Raw genomic sequence first — 19,077 nt, 5'->3', positions numbered from 1 at the left:
GCAATTCTCAGTATTTGCTTTCATGTGGGGAGGGGGTGTAGTCTCAGTATTTCACATATGTCACTTCAGGGGAAACAGAGCCATCATACTGGTACAGACCGGGTGTACTGGTGCCTGTGCTGAGACCAGTCTGTATTTCAGTAGCTCTAAAATATAACAAATCTCATTGAGTCTAAAAGTTTGAGTATCTTTCAACAGCTGCTTCCTAAGTCTGAAGGAGGGACTGAAAGGATGAGCTATAGAAGTTAGATGTGAGAGAGGATCAAGGCTGTGGGAGTGGTGAGAAATGCCTACATTGACATTTCAACCCTTGATGAACCAAGGAGCCTTGACTGGATGTAGCTACAGGGCTGCTGGAACATGAGGGGTTAATTTTACCCAGACAGACACCTGAGAATTGTGAGCAGAATTGCCATGTGGAGGTGCCCATCTCTACTCTCAGAAGGAAATGACATGGCTGGTTTAGACCCCACTTTGAATGACTAGAGAGATGAGGATGAACCCCACTGCTGTGGGGGTTGATCTCTTTTTTTGGTGTTTTTCAGGAGGATGTTAACTCACTCCTCTCAGGTTTCTGGCTTCCATGTTCCTTTCTTTGCTTCTTTCCACCCTTGTCCTTTTCTCTTCCTCATGATGTGCCTGAGCAGCTCTGGCTAGGGACAGCAAATAGAGTCATGGAATAGGATCATAGAATATTCTGAAAGGTTGCAATATCAAGTTTTAAAATTTGTTGTGTGAAGTGGAAAAAAATGAGACCCCCATTTAATTTTTCTTTGTTTTCTTTTTGGTGACTAACTGATAGCCTGGTGACCATACTTATCTACAGGATTCAGAGCCCTTTCTGCCCTAATATCAACTGAACTGTGACCTTGGGTTGTACTGGGTTCCTCTCCACTTCTAGGAAATCTACCACCTATGGACAACTAACATAGGAATTTTAATAGCAGAAGATTTTTAATAGCAGAAGAAGGAGTAAAAATCTACCCTCTGAAAGCCTTTGTGTTAAACTAGTTAGGATTTTCAAAGATGAGTAAAATGAAGCTGCAAAATATTGCCCATTGTCAATACATTCAGGATTTTGGCTTCACCCACTCTGTGACTCTGGGTGGGAAATCTCTGTTCCCCTTGTTTGTGACGTTATGAAGTCACTGCACCATGTATAAACCTGTCCAGTGTGATTTTGAAGTGCTAACTTGGGTTTTGCTAACAGGAGGGATGATGCCTTTCTGAACTAATTTGGGTTGTCTGTGCTGAGCTCCGTGTTGTGGCTACACCATCACACTCAGTGTGGGGTCAGAGTGTGAACACAACTGCCCTCCTCTGACAATTGAACATGTAAGCAGTGAAATGCTTTAGTTTGAAATAGTAGCTTTATGTTACATCCTTTTTATGCAGGAGACTTTCCGTATTCTAGGACTGCCTTTATATGTGCTCAGATGCAAGGGGAGAATCACTGCAGCAGTTCAATGGTAGCAGGAAACAATAATGTCTGGAGCAAGAAGGAAAGAACTATATCCAATTGAATCCAGACAGGTGGACTTGTGCCAAACTAGAACTCAATTAAAACACTGGGATTAAATCCACTTTTCTAGTAACACCCTCTTTAATTAAGGCAGTAATATGACTAAGCTGTGTATCTTCTTGTTAGCCATTCAGTGCAAAATCTTCAGAAAAGAGACAGATGAACCTGTATGTTGAATAGTTAGAAAAATGGAACAATTTGCCACAGCCAAATGCACTGTTTTGTGAAAAGGCAACAGTGTTGGTGACAGCTGGTTCTATTTCACATGCTAAAGAAAACAATAGAAACCATTGTCTGTACAGAGATGAAGACATATGTTAGGAAACTGCAGTTACACTCATTGCTTAATGAACTATTTCTCTTCACTTATATTTAATTATTCTATCTATGTAGAATCTAGGGTCACACATAAAATATATAGTATTTTAACTACTCCTCAGTAACTTTCAATATAGTCGAGCTTGTGTTCAAGCAGATTTCAAAGCAAGCTTTAAAAATACTCACTCAGTGCCAAATCCCTGCTTCAGGGGATCATTTCATCTTGATTGGCTGAGAAGGTATGTTTTTATTCACTCCATGGGGGCAGTTTGTTTTAGAGGTCTAAAAATATCCATGGTCTTTGGAATATTTATTCTCAGAGCTGGACTTGCATTGCTCTTCAGTGTTTGGAAAAGAGTGAAGTCTTTGCAGTCAAAGGATGATGATTTATTGGGAGGTGGAACTCAAGCTTCTAAGATCTGAACTATGGTGCAAATAGAGTTCAATTTCTCGAGAGGTGAGATGGAATTTAAAAAGACAAATCCTGTCACTACCAATGGCCATCAAACAGATTTTACAGTCATATAGTTTTGTTGTGTTTGGAATATTGAGATGATGCCAAACCTTACAGATCTATTTTAAAGTATTCTTGCTGATGCACATGATGGCCACCACATTCTTGGGTCAAAAATTTTGGATAGATCCATGTTAATCAACCTCTTCTGTTTTTATCCTTTCCAGTGAAATAAAGATCAGAAGAGTTAAAAAAAAAATGAAAAATTGCTGAATGATTGTGATATGCTTTCCAATAGCAAACGGGCCAGCAAGTTCTCAAGACTTTGGCTTGCACTGAATAATAATTTACAACAGGAGTTGAGCACTGAAACTGACTCGGGGGAGAGGAGAAGATGAGACTTGTCTTCTAAAGTTCCTTTTCTAGTGAGAGAAATAAGCTCTCTCAAACTGTAATAATTCAGAGCAGCTAAATTGGATGTTTAATGAGTTCTGTGCCTGAAGTGAACCCATATCTGCTGCAGTCATGCACCAAACAGCACGGCTAGGGAGAGAAGTTATTTCAACTGCTTGAGGAATGAGGAGATACTAACCTTAGAGAATGATGTAAAAAGTGGCTTTCTATATTTGTTAGCATCAGGAGTTCTTTGAAACTTGCTATCTGGGGGCTTCTTACATTCTTAATGCACATTACAAACTTACAGATCCTGGTTTTTGTACAGTAAAGTCAACAATTATACTGCATTGAATGTAAAAACAGATTCAGTGCTAGGAGATATAGCTAAGCTGTTATGATAAAAGGCTGAAGCTGTGATCTGTGCAAACAGCTATAATGACTATTTCATATTTGAAAGCCCGTGTGAATTGCTAATGACCAGTTTTCTCTGCTTCTCCAATTGGTTAACATTAACTTTGCATTTTCAATTCCTTCTACTATGGCAATTACTACTTCTCTGCTAGTAGTCCTTTAAGACACTGTTTATCAGCTGGCAAGAGTGAACTGCAGCCCTGAACATTTCTCAGAAAAGCTCCCTCTGACTTTCTGTGCATTTTTAGTTGACTAAGACCTGTTGAACTGGGTCTGGCAGCACCATTAGCAGGAAGAGCAGTGACATTTTGATTGCTCTTTACTTTCTCCAGCTTCAACACAGCTCAGCAGATTTGGGGATGTCTGATTTCTCCAATTTAAAGGGCTTGGAAATGGCTAGCCATTTTCCATTTCTCTATAGTCTGTGCATTTTGTTTGCACAATATTGTCAGACATTTGATAACACATGCACCTAAGAGATCACAGATGTCTCCTGTGCACACTTATATTTGTTTTAGAGCATGCGCCAAGCTGAGACAATAATCATAAAAGGAAAAAAAAGTGGGTTTTTTAGAATGATTGAAGAGAGACTCAAAAACCTTAATTTTCATTCTGCACAGTGAGGACAGAGTAACAGAAACTGTGCTTGGAAGTGACTATAAAATAAACCACAGAGATTTGCAAATATTGAAAAGTAACATGAAAATAAGATGAATGCCTCTTTCTTTAGTGTAGCAAGCACCAAAACATCAGCACAAGCTTCTTCAATATGGTGATTCATATGGCATCTACTGGGACCTGTTCTCTTTGCCCACATAAGTGCAAAAAGAAAGAAGACATGTCATGGCCCTTTTGTTAAAATATATATTCAAATGAGAAATATGATTTTTCCTAATAAAAAGCAGTCAGAAAAGAACTGGAGGTATGCTGCAAGCACAGTGGTGTCAATAATAATAACTGTAATAACTCTTACTAACACTTCTGATGAGAGTTTCTTCCAGCTCATTTCAGGGTTCTGTAAGGTTTCATTAATATTCTCACTGAGCCTTCTTCTGTATTAAAAGCAGACTATGATTTTGGGTCATCCTCATGCTGCCTGTCATGGACATAAGTATCCTTGTTGCTCAGAAAAATACTTAACAAACCATCTAAAGTAATGGTTAGAAATGTGTGTGAAGTTATAAAATAAAGCTGGAAGTTTCAGAAGTTTGAGACTTCCTGGAGAGAATTAAGAGCTGCACCTCTAAAATAGATGCTTTTTATTCACAGAGTCACAAGAGAATAAAACTGTAGGTAGAGCAAATCTCTAAGAAGAAAACCCTCAGCTTTATGTGAAGTTACACACATAGATCAGAACAAAACCAAAACACAAAAAGAAGTGAGAAAATGAATAGGTGATTGTGAGGTAGGTGACTATGGGTCTGAACTGCAGCACTGTAGGAAACACTATAATTACCTTGTAGAGCCAGAGCAAAACCAATTTAGGAAGCAAATTTAGCAGGCCTATAAAAAACCATGTTGAATTCTTAGTTCTAGACTCTGAATAAAGACATGACTAGAGCCAAGGCTGCCTAAGGATGAGGGTAGGATAAAGCTTCTTCTTCTTCAAGGCATATCATAAATCTGGAGGTAGCAGTGGCTGACACAGTGATGAAGGATCCAGTGTTCTACCTAACTTCAAACTACATATTTGCATCCACTACCAAACCTGAGCCACTGGGTTTTGAGACTCCTGCTATGGCCTAAGTGGTGAAATATTGCTTCTGCTCTCCTACTAGCAGGTGCACAATGCTTCTAGATGTTAAAACAAGCTATGGTAAAAATCAGTCAAAGCAGTTAGGATCCTTGTCCTTGGTAAAACCAAACAAAACAACAACTGGTTTGCACATAATTAGAAATGATTAGGATTTTTTTTTTTATTTCATTTTATTCATCTAAAATATAGGCCCTTAAATCCAAACTATCAATTCAAGCTACTGTACAGACAAGAGAAACTGGGGCTGTAAAAGGAAAATTCACCCCATTAGGATGGTGTTAGAAACAGTGAATGAAACTCACACTGTGGACATGATGCCCAACATAGCCAGTAATAGACAAGCTGGGTGCTACTTTTGGCCTAATTGACCACATTTTTTCTTAGCATCCCATGCTTTTGATATATTGATCCTAAAATCCAGTAAGTACTCTGGAAAATACAAGAGACAGAGTGTGAAATAAAGGTATTTGGTGAAGACACTGTGTTCAGAACCAGCTGTGGTCACATCAGCCATTGCAGCTTCTTATGTGAGGCTGGAAAGTACATTTTCTGCATCTTTTAATATTGCTTAGCTTTACAGGACCATGAACTGTGATACTGTAGGGACTATCACAATATAAATATTAAATACAAATTCATTTATCTCAAAGGACATTGTATGCATAAAATAGTAGAGCAAAGTATTTGCTGAACAGTAAAGACTTTCCCAAATCTGAGTGTTATGAAGTGAACTAAAAGAGCAGATATAATAGCCTGAAAATACTTCTGCTTGTAGAGAAGCTCTTTGCATTTCTAAATGCATTACACCATCAGAAGGAATCCACAAGCCTGAGTAAAACCTTCATATTAAATAACTGCACACACCTTTACTTTAAGGCAAACCCTCCATTCTAGTGCTTCTAGTGCTCCTTCACTTTCTGACAGAACCACAGCTGCATCTCAGCAGATATGTACATATGTGTGCTCTCTATATTTAATGCATGAACAATGTGACAATTGGTTTAACAATTGGTTAAAATGTATATATTGTTAATCAGCAGCAGCTCTGAAGAAAGTTGGCAGCAAGGCTGAAACTCTATTGCCATTGATGTCTAATGAAGTGACTTTAGCAAGTATGTGCCCATATGAAACCACGAAGGTCAGGCTTGTGGTGAACTGTACACTGTATTTGAAACCCAGAAGAAACAGTAATCTATATTAAAGTTCAGAGCCCATGTGAAATGAGACTTGATTAAAATTATACAAGCTGTTAGCTCTGAATTGGTTCTTCATGTGAAAAGAACAAAACTTACCACACATAACTGTTCAGGAAAAAAAGCAGTGAAATCTTCTCGTGCATTTAAAGCAGTGCTTAGCATTGTAATAAAACGCATGGCTCAGTTGTAATGTGGGGTCAGTAATGCAAGGAGCAAGAAGTATGGCGTTAAATTAAAGAAAATGAGAGATCTGACTGACTATCAGTTTAGCACTATTACTCATGATGAGAAGTAAAATGAAGTTCATGACCCCATCTACTCTGCCTCTACTCTCTGCTCCTTCGTGTCCTTCATCAGGAGGCACTTCCTCAAGGAGATCCATAAATCCATGGTTTTCCCCAATGAATTGGCAGGCACACATTCTAACTCTTCTAACCACCTTCTGTAGACACAGAAAGAAGAGCTGCTAGTCTGAGGCAAGTTACTACATCTTCTAGTTGTGAGATGTTTGGTATTTTTCTCTTAAACCATATGGTGACATCCTCACAGCATTTTTTCAGTCTGTCTATCTAGTGCTGCATGCATTTGCATGCAGTACACAGCACAGAGAACCAAATAGTCCTCATATTAGGTTATACTGATTATTATAATGCATATAACCTATTTATTACCCATAGTAATAAGCTGGTAATGGTTTATTTCACTTGGAGAGCAACCTGATCTTTTCCAGAAAGCAGCTACCATTTAGGTTTTCATAAGCAGGACTACTAACAGGATCTTTGGTAAGACACTTACCCTATTGAGAAATCCATCTTTTGCAATAATGGCTATTAAGAGCCATAAACTAATTGTAGATAATGGCCTCCCATTCAGCAGCAGTAATTCAGCCACTTTATCAAGATATATAGCTTTAAGTTGACCACTTTAAGACCTCAGTACGCATGAAGAAAAGGGTATAGATTGTGAAAAGACTTGTTAAAAGTGGCAAAGATGATCCTTAGTCACCTAGAGACTATGGCAGTGAAATAAGAGTCCAGATTTCAGGTGAACTTTCAGTGACCTCCTCTTGCAAACAAGATAGTGATGTAAAACAACCATCAAGGCAGGAGAGGCTGGTCAGCAGAGCAGCATCAGCTGGGAGAATGGGAGATCTGATCCCACAGTGGGATTCCCAAGCTGGTAAATGGGAGCCGGGATGCCCCAAGGGAAATGTGGCTTAATTGGCAGCTCTCACCTTAAGAAGAAAGGCCAAAGAAATGCAAAAGGAAGATAATGAGGTGTAGGGTATGAAAAATGCATTTGAAATGCAGGTTATGAGTACAAAGTGGTATCACTTCCTGCATATAACTGTTTGGAGAACAGGCAAAGGGCTTGGTGTTGAGGGCTGTGATCATGCACATGAAGAGTCATCGTACCTTCTCCTTGCCTCAGTCTCAGAGGTGCACGGTGGTGAGGAGAGGCTCTGAAGTAACACAGGGTCCCTAGGCAGGTCAAAGGAGAGACCTTTGTTCCAAAAACCGCCTTTTAAAGCAATTAGCTGGTTATCACCTACAGTTTTTAATCATAACAAACATAATTCGACCAACCACCGCACACCATGATGTGAACACGCAGTGAGTACATAACTTGTTTTTCTGCCTCTAATTCAGCTGAGTCCCTTTCCCACACTCCTCTTCTGCTCAGCTGAAGTGGAATGCCTGAGCCATGACTTTACAAGGCCTCCTCTTTGTAAGGTTTTACCTGTATGCAACACATGGTAACTTTAGAACAAGGATAGTCCATGGGAGCTGTAGGTGGGACAGAGTTGCAGTTCAGTCAATTCCTTGTTTTGCCTCCCATCTTCTGAAGACTGATTAAAAGACAAACAAATATAATGAAGAATGAGAAGGTCCTTTCTGATTTACTCTTAACACTAAGTATTTTCCTGCTTTTCTTCCATTTTGTCATGCATGCTTGGGGTAAAACCAATACTTGCCTACTTTGACATTCCTGTGTTCTCATCACTTGGCAGACTTGTTAGCCTTTCCAGATGTTACAGGTTAATTTTCAGAAGGTTTCAGTGGCTCTCTCCTTACTGCTTCACAGACATCTCAAATTCTACCTTCAACCAGTCTGGTGACTTTCCTCTTCACTCCACAAAAACACATTTTAAAATAAAAAGAAATGTTTATTTCTTTACATATTCAGTGGATTTTTTTCATTTATGTAAATAGAAGTTGTATAGAGCTATCCTTCTTTTGTGTTGTTTGTTTTGTTTTTTCTTGATGATAGAGCTATGAGAAACATAGCAGGTTAAAAGTAGAGAAAGATGAAGCACTGTAGTCTACTTAGTAGTCTCAAAAGGCAAAATGAGAGGGACCCACTGACCCACTCTGGTATGCTCACAGTTGTAAAGTTAGTAAGTAAATATTTAGTAAGAATATTGATATAAATATTTAATTAATGCAAAGATATCAGACATGATGTTGAAAGCATTGAGGCTCCCTGAAAGGTAGATTATTTATTAAAGATGTAGTGTCTGAGTCTCTGACATGGAGTACACATCCCCAGCAGGGATGTGGAAAAGGATATGGACAAAGTGAGTTCTTCTATCTTCTGGCACACAGTATGTGTGGCGTTGGGTGGCTTATTCATGCTATTCATCCCTTAGTAATCCATAGGGAAATGTTATAAAAGTAATTGAGCAGTGAAGGAAGCATAAATTGCACTACAGAAAAATATATTAATAGTAGAAGACGACACAAGCCAGTAGTTCAGCCCAGACAATTTAGTTTGAAACAAGTGGCATAAACCAACATGTTGCAGAGGAAAGGGAAAAAAGGTGAAGAGATTTCAAGATGAAAATGATGCATGAAAAATGCCATTGTTACAGCCCTGAGATGCTGCCTGGATCTTCAAAGCCACATCCACACCTGTTGCCTCTCTGAGTTAAGTAATCTGCTATTTAGGTTCAGCTAGCAGATGGGTTGGTACCCCCACTCCCTTCTTCCATGCCTGTGGATTTTAAAAAGTGCCTGGCAGATGCCAGAGACATTTTTATATTGCTGATATTTTTTCTTAGAATTGCGAGGTTGGTTTTTTCATTCTGTCAGGGAAAATGAAGTAATCAAGATGAAGGGAGTTTTCTGGTAATTCTCCTAGCAGTTCCTGTCACCAGAAGTACTTGATTCCTCAGGCAAGCCCTTTATCCTCCAGACTCTCAACATTGAATCCCTCAGTGTTTGTCGTGGCAGCACCTGCCAAACCCTGCCAAAACTTGTCCTTACCTTCTACACTTGAGAGAAACACCAGCCCTCTCTCTCTGGTACCAACAGCGCTTCAGTAAGACTGCAATTCCTTTTTCAATTCAGACCCACCTCAGCCATTACGGAAACACAACCCTCTGTAATAAAATACAGCGCACGGCGCACAGTGATGCAGTGCGATGACAGGGACGTGTATCAAATGTCTGAGAGGTGAGTAAAAACAATGTAAATTTAAATAGGAGAATATGATTATTGAAGATGGAATTAGGTTTGGACACATGATAAGACTCCATCCATCTGTGAAAAATGCCAGAAGATTTTTTAATGAGATTTTGGGTTATAAACGTTGAGACACCATCAGTCCTGAGGTGATAAGATTAGAGCTTGATTGTGTGTAGTTATGAGAATGGAAATGTATATAGAGAACTGACCTACTGTGGAAAAGCAATTAGGGACTACAGGGGTACTAATCAGCAAATAAAACAGCTATACAACATATCCCATGGCAAAAAAAAAAAAAAAAAGAAAAAAAATCAGATATACTCTGTTATAATTTAACAGACATTCATAGATAAAATTGTGGTTATGGGTGACTTGAGGGATAAAATGATATAAAATAGGAAATTAAAGCTCTAATAAATTAATGTTGCTTGAACCAATATGCTGTTAGGCATAATGTACTGCAAAGGACAGGACAATTAAGGAATGGGAAGGGAATTACTTCTGGGATGAAATGTCCAGATGCTACAATCTGAAAATCCAACCCAACATTTGACTTTGGCAAAGTGGCTTAGAAGAATTGACTAAGGAACAGACCAATTGTGCATATGAAAAGGGTCAAAATTTGTGAGGGTCAAATTTATGGCTGTATTATCTTGCACCTGTCAGGTCTTCAGATGCCTCATAAAAGGTAGGGTCTGAGGCTGGAGGGGCTCCATCTCCACCAGGACTGGCAGCTTCCCTCCAGAGGGCAGTGGCACAGGTGGGCACTGCTGTCATTTCCATGCCTCACACAAACTTACACCAGCATGCTGCCCCCACCCTCTCCTCTGCATCTGCCTTTTGCTGTGCAATTTTATGTCCTCCCAAAAGGAAAGGAAATGGGACTGGCTATGTGGCTGCTGGATGTGGAGAGGTACATTTGATTGGAGAAATAAATAATAAAGGGGTTTGCCTTTACTACCTGCCAAAGACTCCTGTTACAGACCATGACCCTCATAGCTGTGCACTTCTGGCACTCTTTGTCTGCAGCTGACCCATCTGTTATTTCCATCTGCTCTTTTTCTTCAAGTTTAAAGTTATATTCTGAAAAGTAACTAAAGTAACTCAGATGGCATTGCACCATTTCTGTTCTTGCTTTATGCAGCCCATTTAGTGTGGAAAACTGAAGGTTTAGTGCCAAGCACTTGTAAGCTTCTAGGCAAATCCCTGAATGAAAGAAAGAATTTTCTTAACTTTAAATACTTGTCTCTCTTGAGCTTCATCCTCATTGACATTATAGATTTCCCTTTTTCACTGATCAATTCCATTGCCATGAATTTTGGCTGGTTATCACAGAGGCAAACAGAGTGCCATGAAGCACACCTCTAATGAATTTGGGTAGAGTGGTTCCATGGACAGCAACTTTCACAACCACCTTTGGGGAGCAATCCCTACTCTGAGCAGGGATTTTGCTCAGGTGCTTGCTGGAGTTCCATCTCATGTTTTAAACAGGTACACACAGCTCTGCTCCCTTGAGGAGACAAGATTCAATACCTTCTTTTCAACCGTTAACAATGATCAAGTATATGGTAATAAGCACGGTATTTTTCCCATGAGTAGCAAAGTAGATGAAGTAAAATGTTTATACTGCACCTAATGACATACTGACAGTCTGTGCTTTGTTCATGTGTGCAATGTAAAGAAAAGATTTGTCAAACTTTAATGTGCAGAGTGCTGACTATTAAAAGGAAACAAAATAGGTAAGTATTGCATAAAGCAGGAAATGTTGAATCTAAAGCTTCTGATCTGGATGCAAGCTTTGTCAAGGTCTCTCTGCACATGACCATGTGTTCATGTGTTCCACAGGTGAGTTTGGCACCCAGTTGAGGCCAAACCAGGCCTAATAGGCCACCCTGGCTGCATTTATTCCAACCACCAACTTGTGCTATGCCTTTGGAAATTTGGCCATGGCTGAGTAAGTCCTAATGACTCCCCTGGAAATTTGCAGGGAGCTTATTGGTGCAAACCTTACCACAGGAGCAGAGTAACACATGGAGTAATAACACATCAGAAATGGGCAGTACTTGGCAGTAAATCCCATCCCTGCCCAAGGGGGGTGTAACACCTGCACAGGGTGTTACACTGGGTGAACCATGACAAGGAGCAGTGGTGGCAAATCTGCCCTCTTAAATCCCAGCTGTTTGGCCAAAAAGAAGGTTATGGGATTGTCTTCCAGCAAGGAAAGAGAATGGGTCAGGCAAAGGTGAATGCCTCTATCCTAAACACTGAACAAACCCACCAAGGTGTCTGTTGGAGGTGCCTGCTAACAAATACAACTGTGATTGAAACACTGTGCTTGTTGCAAGATGCTAAATAAAACCATCCATTTAATAATACCAATCCATTTTAGTATAATAAAATACATCAGCTATGGGATATTTTATGAAAATGTTTAATTCAACTGTTTCTTTGGAATGTAGTAGTCATAGTTTGGAAATTTAAGTTACAGTTCAGTTCTATGTGGTTTTTTTTATGCTACTCAGTGTCTGAGAATACAAATGTCATTTAAAGTTAAGGCTTCGCTGTTCATTTTGAATCAACAATTTACAAGTGTCATATTGTCATAGAAAATAAAAATTTCTGTAAAAAAAATTTGCACAAAGTTTTATGATGGTACAAAACATGAAGCAATAATATACCAGTAAAATGAAATCATTTTACTACAGAAGATTTTTATAGTTTTTCAATAAAGAAAAAAATATGTTATTTTACACTTTAAAAATTATGAAACAATCTAAAACAATATAAACTGAACATTTTGTAACACTGCCTTTACAAATTAATAACTTTATAAACATATAATTTTTTTAAATATATTTATCAGTGCAAGATACTTTTCAATGTAAAGTTGCAGTATCATTTTTCCTTTATTGAAGGGCAACTTTAATTCTATTACCTTCAGAGAAATCAAATCTTCAGTGCTAGATCCTCATTATCATAGTAATATCTGAAGACCACAAAGGAGATAATTTTTTTATGTTCACAATTCTCAGTACATTAAAAGAAGGAAAAAATCCACCAAACACCAGCTTTTCTGTTCAAATAGATCAAGACCCAAAGCTGGTTTGGAATCTATAGAAAATCAGTGAGAATATTTCAAAAGATTTTGGGCTTGGGCTCCCCAGTGGGATTCTCTCTTCAAGGCAATATAAGCATGTAACTCTTAGTCAAGTTAGTGGACTAGAAGTTTTTTCAGCTAAGGAGAATAGACCCTTAATTCCTGACTCACACAGTGGTGGTCTGCTGAAAATAGTTTTGAAAAATCCTTTTCTTCTTTGGGTTAATTAACTAGCTGCTGCAATGCCATTATGGTCAAATTACAGTGTTAGAAACCAATGAAAATCCTACCTCTGACAAAGTGAGTCTGTCCCTTGGGACATCTCATGGACTAACTTTTAGGCAAAACTTTCAGGCCTTAGGTGCACAGTCTCAGCCTTTGGAGGACCCAAGGTTGAGAGGCTGGGGAGGTAGCTCTTCCATCAATCTAAGCTTTGATGACCTGAAGTGGCTGTTTGGGTTTTTGGGATAGTCATTGCCTTTAGGACTCCTCTGAAGTAGCAACTCTCTATGCTTTTTTCCTATTGGGACTTCCTTTAAAATATTTTTGACTTCAAACCTTATTTTCACCTACTGTCTCCGTCCTTTTTCTTCCATTTCTGGGTTTCTGTGGATTTTCTACATATTTTTCTATTTTATAATTCATACTGGTGAAATTATACACTTCAAAGCATTTGGTGTATAGATAGGGGTGGATTCTTTTGCCCCAAGTATTTCAAGGCTGAATTAGCCCTTCTTTAATCCTAATCCTGGACAGGATATTTTATTGCTCTTCTACAAAAGCAATTTTGGAAAAGACTAACTCAGAAAGTCCCAATCACTTCCCTGACTCTGCTCAGGAATTTCAATGAGGAAAAACATGAGTTCAGCACTTGGTAGGACGTTCCTTTCCCCACGTTTGCACTGTGTTTCTCTGCTGGTTGGTGGATACCCAGGGGAAGGCTGATGCTGCCCCCCAGTTATGGCTGTGCTGTGTGCAGGTCACTGCAGAAACCCAGGGGCTCCCCTGGCTCCTGCAGGAGGGGAAGGGCCCCTCTGCTCTCTCACTGCCTTGCACGGACCCCGTGGGAAACATGCTCTTGTTTCTTTTTACCCTGTTGGACCAGCTGCATAGGCTGCTGAATATTATTTGACCAATAGTATTTGCCCTAAAATATTTAAAAAATTGCCCCATCATTGTCAAGCACATTTTCCTGAAGGATTAGAGTTCTCAGTTCACTACATTGGTCACTGCCTGCACGTGTGGTCAAACAGAAACCTCCTGGTATGAAACGCCAACTGGATATAACATGATGGCAGGAACATACCCTACATACATTGTGGGATTTCATTCTGCCCTCAGTACACACTCCTAAGCCCAATCAGCATTGATTAGCATGAAAATAGGTTACCGAGAGAACAGAACTCTGAGTTCAGGTAGGGGCAAGAGGAGGAAAGTTTCTAGTTTTAAAGGCAATCTTTTCTGTAAGGGAAGCATTTTCCCCAGTGTAATTAACAGGCAAGATGTTCAGGATAAAAGATACGTTTCATGACATCAGGAAAAAAGATACTGTCACTTTATGCTGTTAAGAAGAAACCCAAAGTTCGACTTTGGAGGATAAAGTTAAGAATTTTCCCTTATTTTTTAACACAAACTCTAATAAAATCTTTTGCCATTACCAGCAAGTTAAAGCTGAAGTTTTCTTTCCTTGGCAATGGCAAATGCTTATGAAACCTACTCAGAGAGACAAAGAGAGAGAGAAAGAGAAGAGAAAGGGAGAGAGATTTTACATTTGAAAATACATTCTATATGAAAGAACAATAAAAGGGCATATTGCAGCTTTATACAAAAGGGTCAAGAGACATGAAGTTGAAATACAGAAAGCAGAACAATCAAGCCAGGTTGTCAAATCTGATTAGCCCTTGCCTTGGCTGAGGCTGTTTTCTTACACTAAAATATACTTTTCTTTTAGTCAGTGAGCCATCAGAATATGATTAAAGACAAGGGCGTAACTGCAGAGAAGCTGTAGTTAATGTTAACACAATGAGAAGCAGTACAAACAAAAAGGCACTTGAGAGGACATACACTAGCCAGTGCCAAGGACTTTTTTTGTTTAGTTTTTAGGCAGTACACTTGGTTACCAGTTGTGTCTGATGATGGCACATACTCTTTTATGGAGTTCACAAGCACAAAATTTAGTACAACACTGAAAAACATCAATAAAATTTGACAGTATTGCTTCGTAAACAGAGCTGACACGCTATATCGGTACTGATGCAGCAGTACTTTCAAAAACACCCTAACCCTTCTTTGCCTATGCACAACACGAGCAATTATACACAAATACAGGTGCAGAAGTCCACTAAATTGCTGTTACTCCAATATTTTCTGGGCACTGAGCTACAGACAGCATGTCCATCCAAAGGACCCCACTGGATACATTTTGTGACAGCATCTTGGATTTTGCACAGTAAAAATGAAATTATCCATTAAAGGAAAACAAAAGAGAGGGAGAGAAAGAAAGACAAAATGAACTATAAGTCAATCATACTTGGTCTCAACACCAGCATCCGATTATTTCAAATAAAACCAACAGAAAAAGCAGACTGTACATGATTCAGGTTGTTAACACAGATTGTTGTCCATGTTCATCGGTTACACACTCATTGAAGCTCCTGAGAAAAGCTTGGCTCAGTGTCATCAATGCACTTTTCAGCCTGTACAGTAAAAGATCAACAGTTCCCCAGCACGACCGAGCTATGTCCTTCCATCCCGATTCTCTGACTTCTCCAGTTGCTTTACGCCTTCATGCTTCTGAGTATGAATTCTGTGTGTTCAGTTTGTCTTTTTTCAGTTTTACACCATCGACCAGTTCAAAGTTATAATTCTCCAGTGCAGACAAGTTCCTCTCCGACATCCCGTTGTGCCAACAGGCACAGTACAGCACAACTCCACAGATGGCTCCTAAAAGCACCCCGAGTGCACTCATGGCTATGATGGTGATGAGGATTGGGTCTAGGGTCTTCAGGACATTGCCTGGCTTCCTGGAGATGTTGTCATCATAGTCCTCACCTGTGCTACGGTATGGAGGTGTAAACCCTGAAATTGAATCAAGAATTGCAAAATTTTCAGAACGGATCCCAGCGAGAACTTTGTTTAATGAATTGGAAATTTTGAGAAGACCATCAAATTTTTTAATGTAAGTTTTTTACATAGTTTTAAACCCTCTGCAAGGTGATCATAAATAGCTGAAAACTGTAATGTGGCTCAAATGTGGCCCAAATCCCAAAGCTGTGGATTTTTTCCAGACTGTTCTCCAATCTTTAAATCTGCTGCCTGTTAGTAGAGCTGTGGTTCTGCCTTGGATTAAGTGGGAGTCTTGGGAGTGAATAAGGAGGCTTTTTAATCATATTTTGCCATGTTGCTGTACATAGCTCAAAAATGTTAATTAATTCCTACTCAGCTCAGTGTGAGAGGTTAGAGCCTTAGACATTGGTTGGGAATGTCCAACCATTTTATTTCTACTTCAATGACTTTAGGATTGGATCTAGAAGTGCAAACAGTGGCAGAACTGACATAGAAGAGCACCCTGCCCTCTTGTGCAAAATATTCACTAGGTATCATAAGGTTTTTCCTCAACTTTTTTAGTTTATGAAAATGATCCAAAAGCAGCAAACCCTGTAATTGTTGCTGGAAAAGCCAAAAAGTCTCTTTGGACAAACTCACTCTCTTTCACTGAAATCAATTATAGCAATCCTGTTGACTGTAACAGAAAAAAAATTAAGCTCATTGCTTGAAAAATGCAAGTATATTTTATTAGTTGAACAATATGACAATTATGATCCATTTAATGATCCATTTACTGTTATCATCATTGGAAATGACAACGCTTTGCTAGACTGGTCATAAAATGGCATTTTCAGCCAGGTCTGTGAAACATTTAATCTGAAGAGTTTTGAGCCTAATTACCGAGGCACAGTGCGAGTCATAAATTGTAAGATATAATGATAATTCATTCTTCAGCAGTGGACAAGCCTTCTAGGTAACAAAATATTGAGGAGCTATAATGTGCTTGCATGTATATGAATATAATATAACAAATTAGGTATATGAAATTTCAAATGTTTGAGATAGGCAAAAATAATAAAAAGGACAAAAGTCCATATGACATGGAAGATTAAAGCTATTACAACCTTCAAATAAATGTAAGTCTTATCATCTCATCCAGAAAAATTCTATCACCTTAATACAATATGCAGTTAGAGAAAAAATCCATAAATAAATAAATAGAATGCAAAAACTCACATTAAAATACACATTAAAATTCATTCCCTTTTAAGAAATAACGCAAATTTTACCTGTTTGATTACTTTCTGGGTCTTCTTCTTCATCTATTTCATTCCCCACATCAGTTGATTCTAATGAAGCAAAAGAATTGACATTGATTATTAGGGTTACAAACACTGATTGACTATCATGCTGGCAATAATGGTATAGCAGATTTTCCTGTGTCAGAGGATCATTATGGCGGCTTGACAGAGCTGTTCATTATAATGGGCTCTGAAAATTAATGGAGAAAAAAAGAAAGATTAAAAAACTCCCCTCCGCCCAGTCTTGGCACAGTTTTAGTTATCAGCAGGGGTTTTCCATGCCTGAGAAGGAGAAATCAGTGATGAATTAGCATCTCGTTCACTGTATTTACAATTTTGGAGCCCAATTCCATAACACTTCATCAGCATAGGCATAGTTAATCACAAGAGTAGTTTCACTGGCTGCAGTGAGACCACTTGTGTTTGGATTTCAGACTGAGCTTTTGGGTTTAGCTCCCTCAGGCAGAAATCTTTGCTCAACATTTGGTTTGAACAACCAAAACACAGAGGTAGGAGAGAAGTTATTCTCCTTTCTCATGCTGTAGTCAATTAAATGCAGACACTGTGGTCTCAGCAGCTCTCTTGGCACTGGGGACACTGCAGGAGGACTAAGCAGTGTGTCCTGCCTCCCTTTCCTGCCAACTGCCAACCTGGTGGCATTTGATAAACCCCAGGGGTTGGACCACGTGGTAAAAAGAGATTGCTTCCTCATCCTGCAGTGAAATTACCACGTAGCTGAAGACTGTCATGTTACCCTCAAAAGGATGTTAGCTACAAAAGGTGAGGAACACCTTCTATTATTGCTCTTAGTTGTATTGTTAAGTCACACAGAATAAATTTATCTTCTTAACGCTAAGAGTTCTCATCTCTATTCCCTCTTTTATATAAAAGTAATTGCTTCATCTCACTGTGAAGGACAGTGTTCTGTTTCTTGTGTTTATCTGGGGCTGCTGCTGCTGCCAAATTACGTGCAGTATGCAATGTGCATATGATCAGCAGTGACTGGAATAACTCAAGACTGGCCAGGAATAAAAGGGCTCAAAGAGCATCTCAGGAATAGCCTGGCTCAGATATGGGAAAGGCCATATCCTAACATTGCTTTGTGTCCCACATGTCTGGGAGCTGATGACTACAGCAAATGAGCCAGAATGACGGGACAGCAGAGGACAGAGCAGGGGCTTTTTCACCCTATCTGCTTATCCTGTAAGGGTTTGATATGGTCCTTTAAGAAAAATTAAGAAGGCTTTGAGTAAGTGATCTAAAAAGGTCAAAGAAATAAAATTGGATTTTGTGCATTAGGTGTAACAGGGTCTTGCAACAGGAAAAGCAGAGAAATTTAAAGAGGGCAGCGATATGAAATACAGGGAGAGATGTGAAATTGTGAATATGCTGTAACCCATGACAGTAGGATGCCAATTCTGGTCCAAACTGCTGCCATACCAAGGTGACACCAGTGGCACTTGCTATGAATAAAGCTATGGGCTGAATCAGGATATTTTCAGCGGAAACATAGCTAATAATTATCCATCCCTTTCTCACAGATAAAACCAGCTATCAAAACAAAATAAACAATATTTTGGATGAGAAGTCTCTGTGTTCTTGCTAGTCACACTTACTTCGGCACTCCTCTTGTCCTATGTGGTTGTCAATTTTAATATCATCCACAGCAATTCCTCCGGTTCCTTTTCCAATTTCTCCCTCAATAACCACCTGGAAAAACAAGATAGTGTTCACATTGTTTTCAGGTTAGCATACAACTGCAGCAGTCAGGATTTCTTAATTAGCTCTCAACACACATCTTCACTTGATGTCACACTTGTGCTTCAATCGTGGCCTGAAAATTTGCATTGCCTTTATGAACTTATACGGGCAAATGTAAATTATGTACTGACATGACTTTATGAAAGACTTTTACATCAGCAAAACTGTGGCAAAGAGGCAGTTTTGTGACTGATGATAAATTATATATAAAGTATTTATTTGGCCTGTGATAAGAAAGTGCTTGTATCACAGTAATCTGAGATACCATGAAATATTTCACTATTATTAGTCACAGCAAGAACAGTTCATCTCTAGGTGTAATATTGTCTACATAAATCCTTCAGTGACAT

General features: G+C 39.0%; 1 protein-coding gene across 3 annotated transcripts in view; it reads right to left on the bottom strand.

Annotated features, from left to right (window-relative positions):
* Positions 1-11,928: 11,928 nt before the first annotated feature.
* NRP1 (neuropilin 1) overlaps positions 11,929-19,077 on the bottom strand; it is a 115,375-nt gene continuing 108,226 nt past the window's right edge. For 2 of the 3 annotated variants that reach the window (XM_064703985.1, XM_064703987.1), the window contains exons 17-19: positions 18,583-18,676; positions 16,955-17,014; positions 11,929-15,695 (exon numbers count right to left, since the gene is read on the bottom strand). In XM_064703985.1, the coding sequence (XP_064560055.1) occupies positions 15,403-15,695; positions 16,955-17,014; positions 18,583-18,676 (447 nt within the window). In that variant the 3' untranslated portion in view covers positions 11,929-15,402. Of the gene's footprint in view, positions 15,696-16,954; positions 17,015-17,039; positions 17,157-18,582; positions 18,677-19,077 lie in introns of those variants that run through there. The other variant, XM_064703986.1, reaches the window with a different exon arrangement.

Source organism: Zonotrichia leucophrys, chromosome 2 (genome assembly GCF_028769735.1).
Source record: "Zonotrichia leucophrys gambelii isolate GWCS_2022_RI chromosome 2, RI_Zleu_2.0, whole genome shotgun sequence".
In the NCBI taxonomy this organism is placed as follows: Eukaryota; Metazoa; Chordata; class Aves; order Passeriformes; family Passerellidae; genus Zonotrichia; species Zonotrichia leucophrys.
The sequence above is the reverse complement of the archived record's forward strand: the minus strand, read 5'-3'. Positions and strand labels throughout refer to the sequence as shown.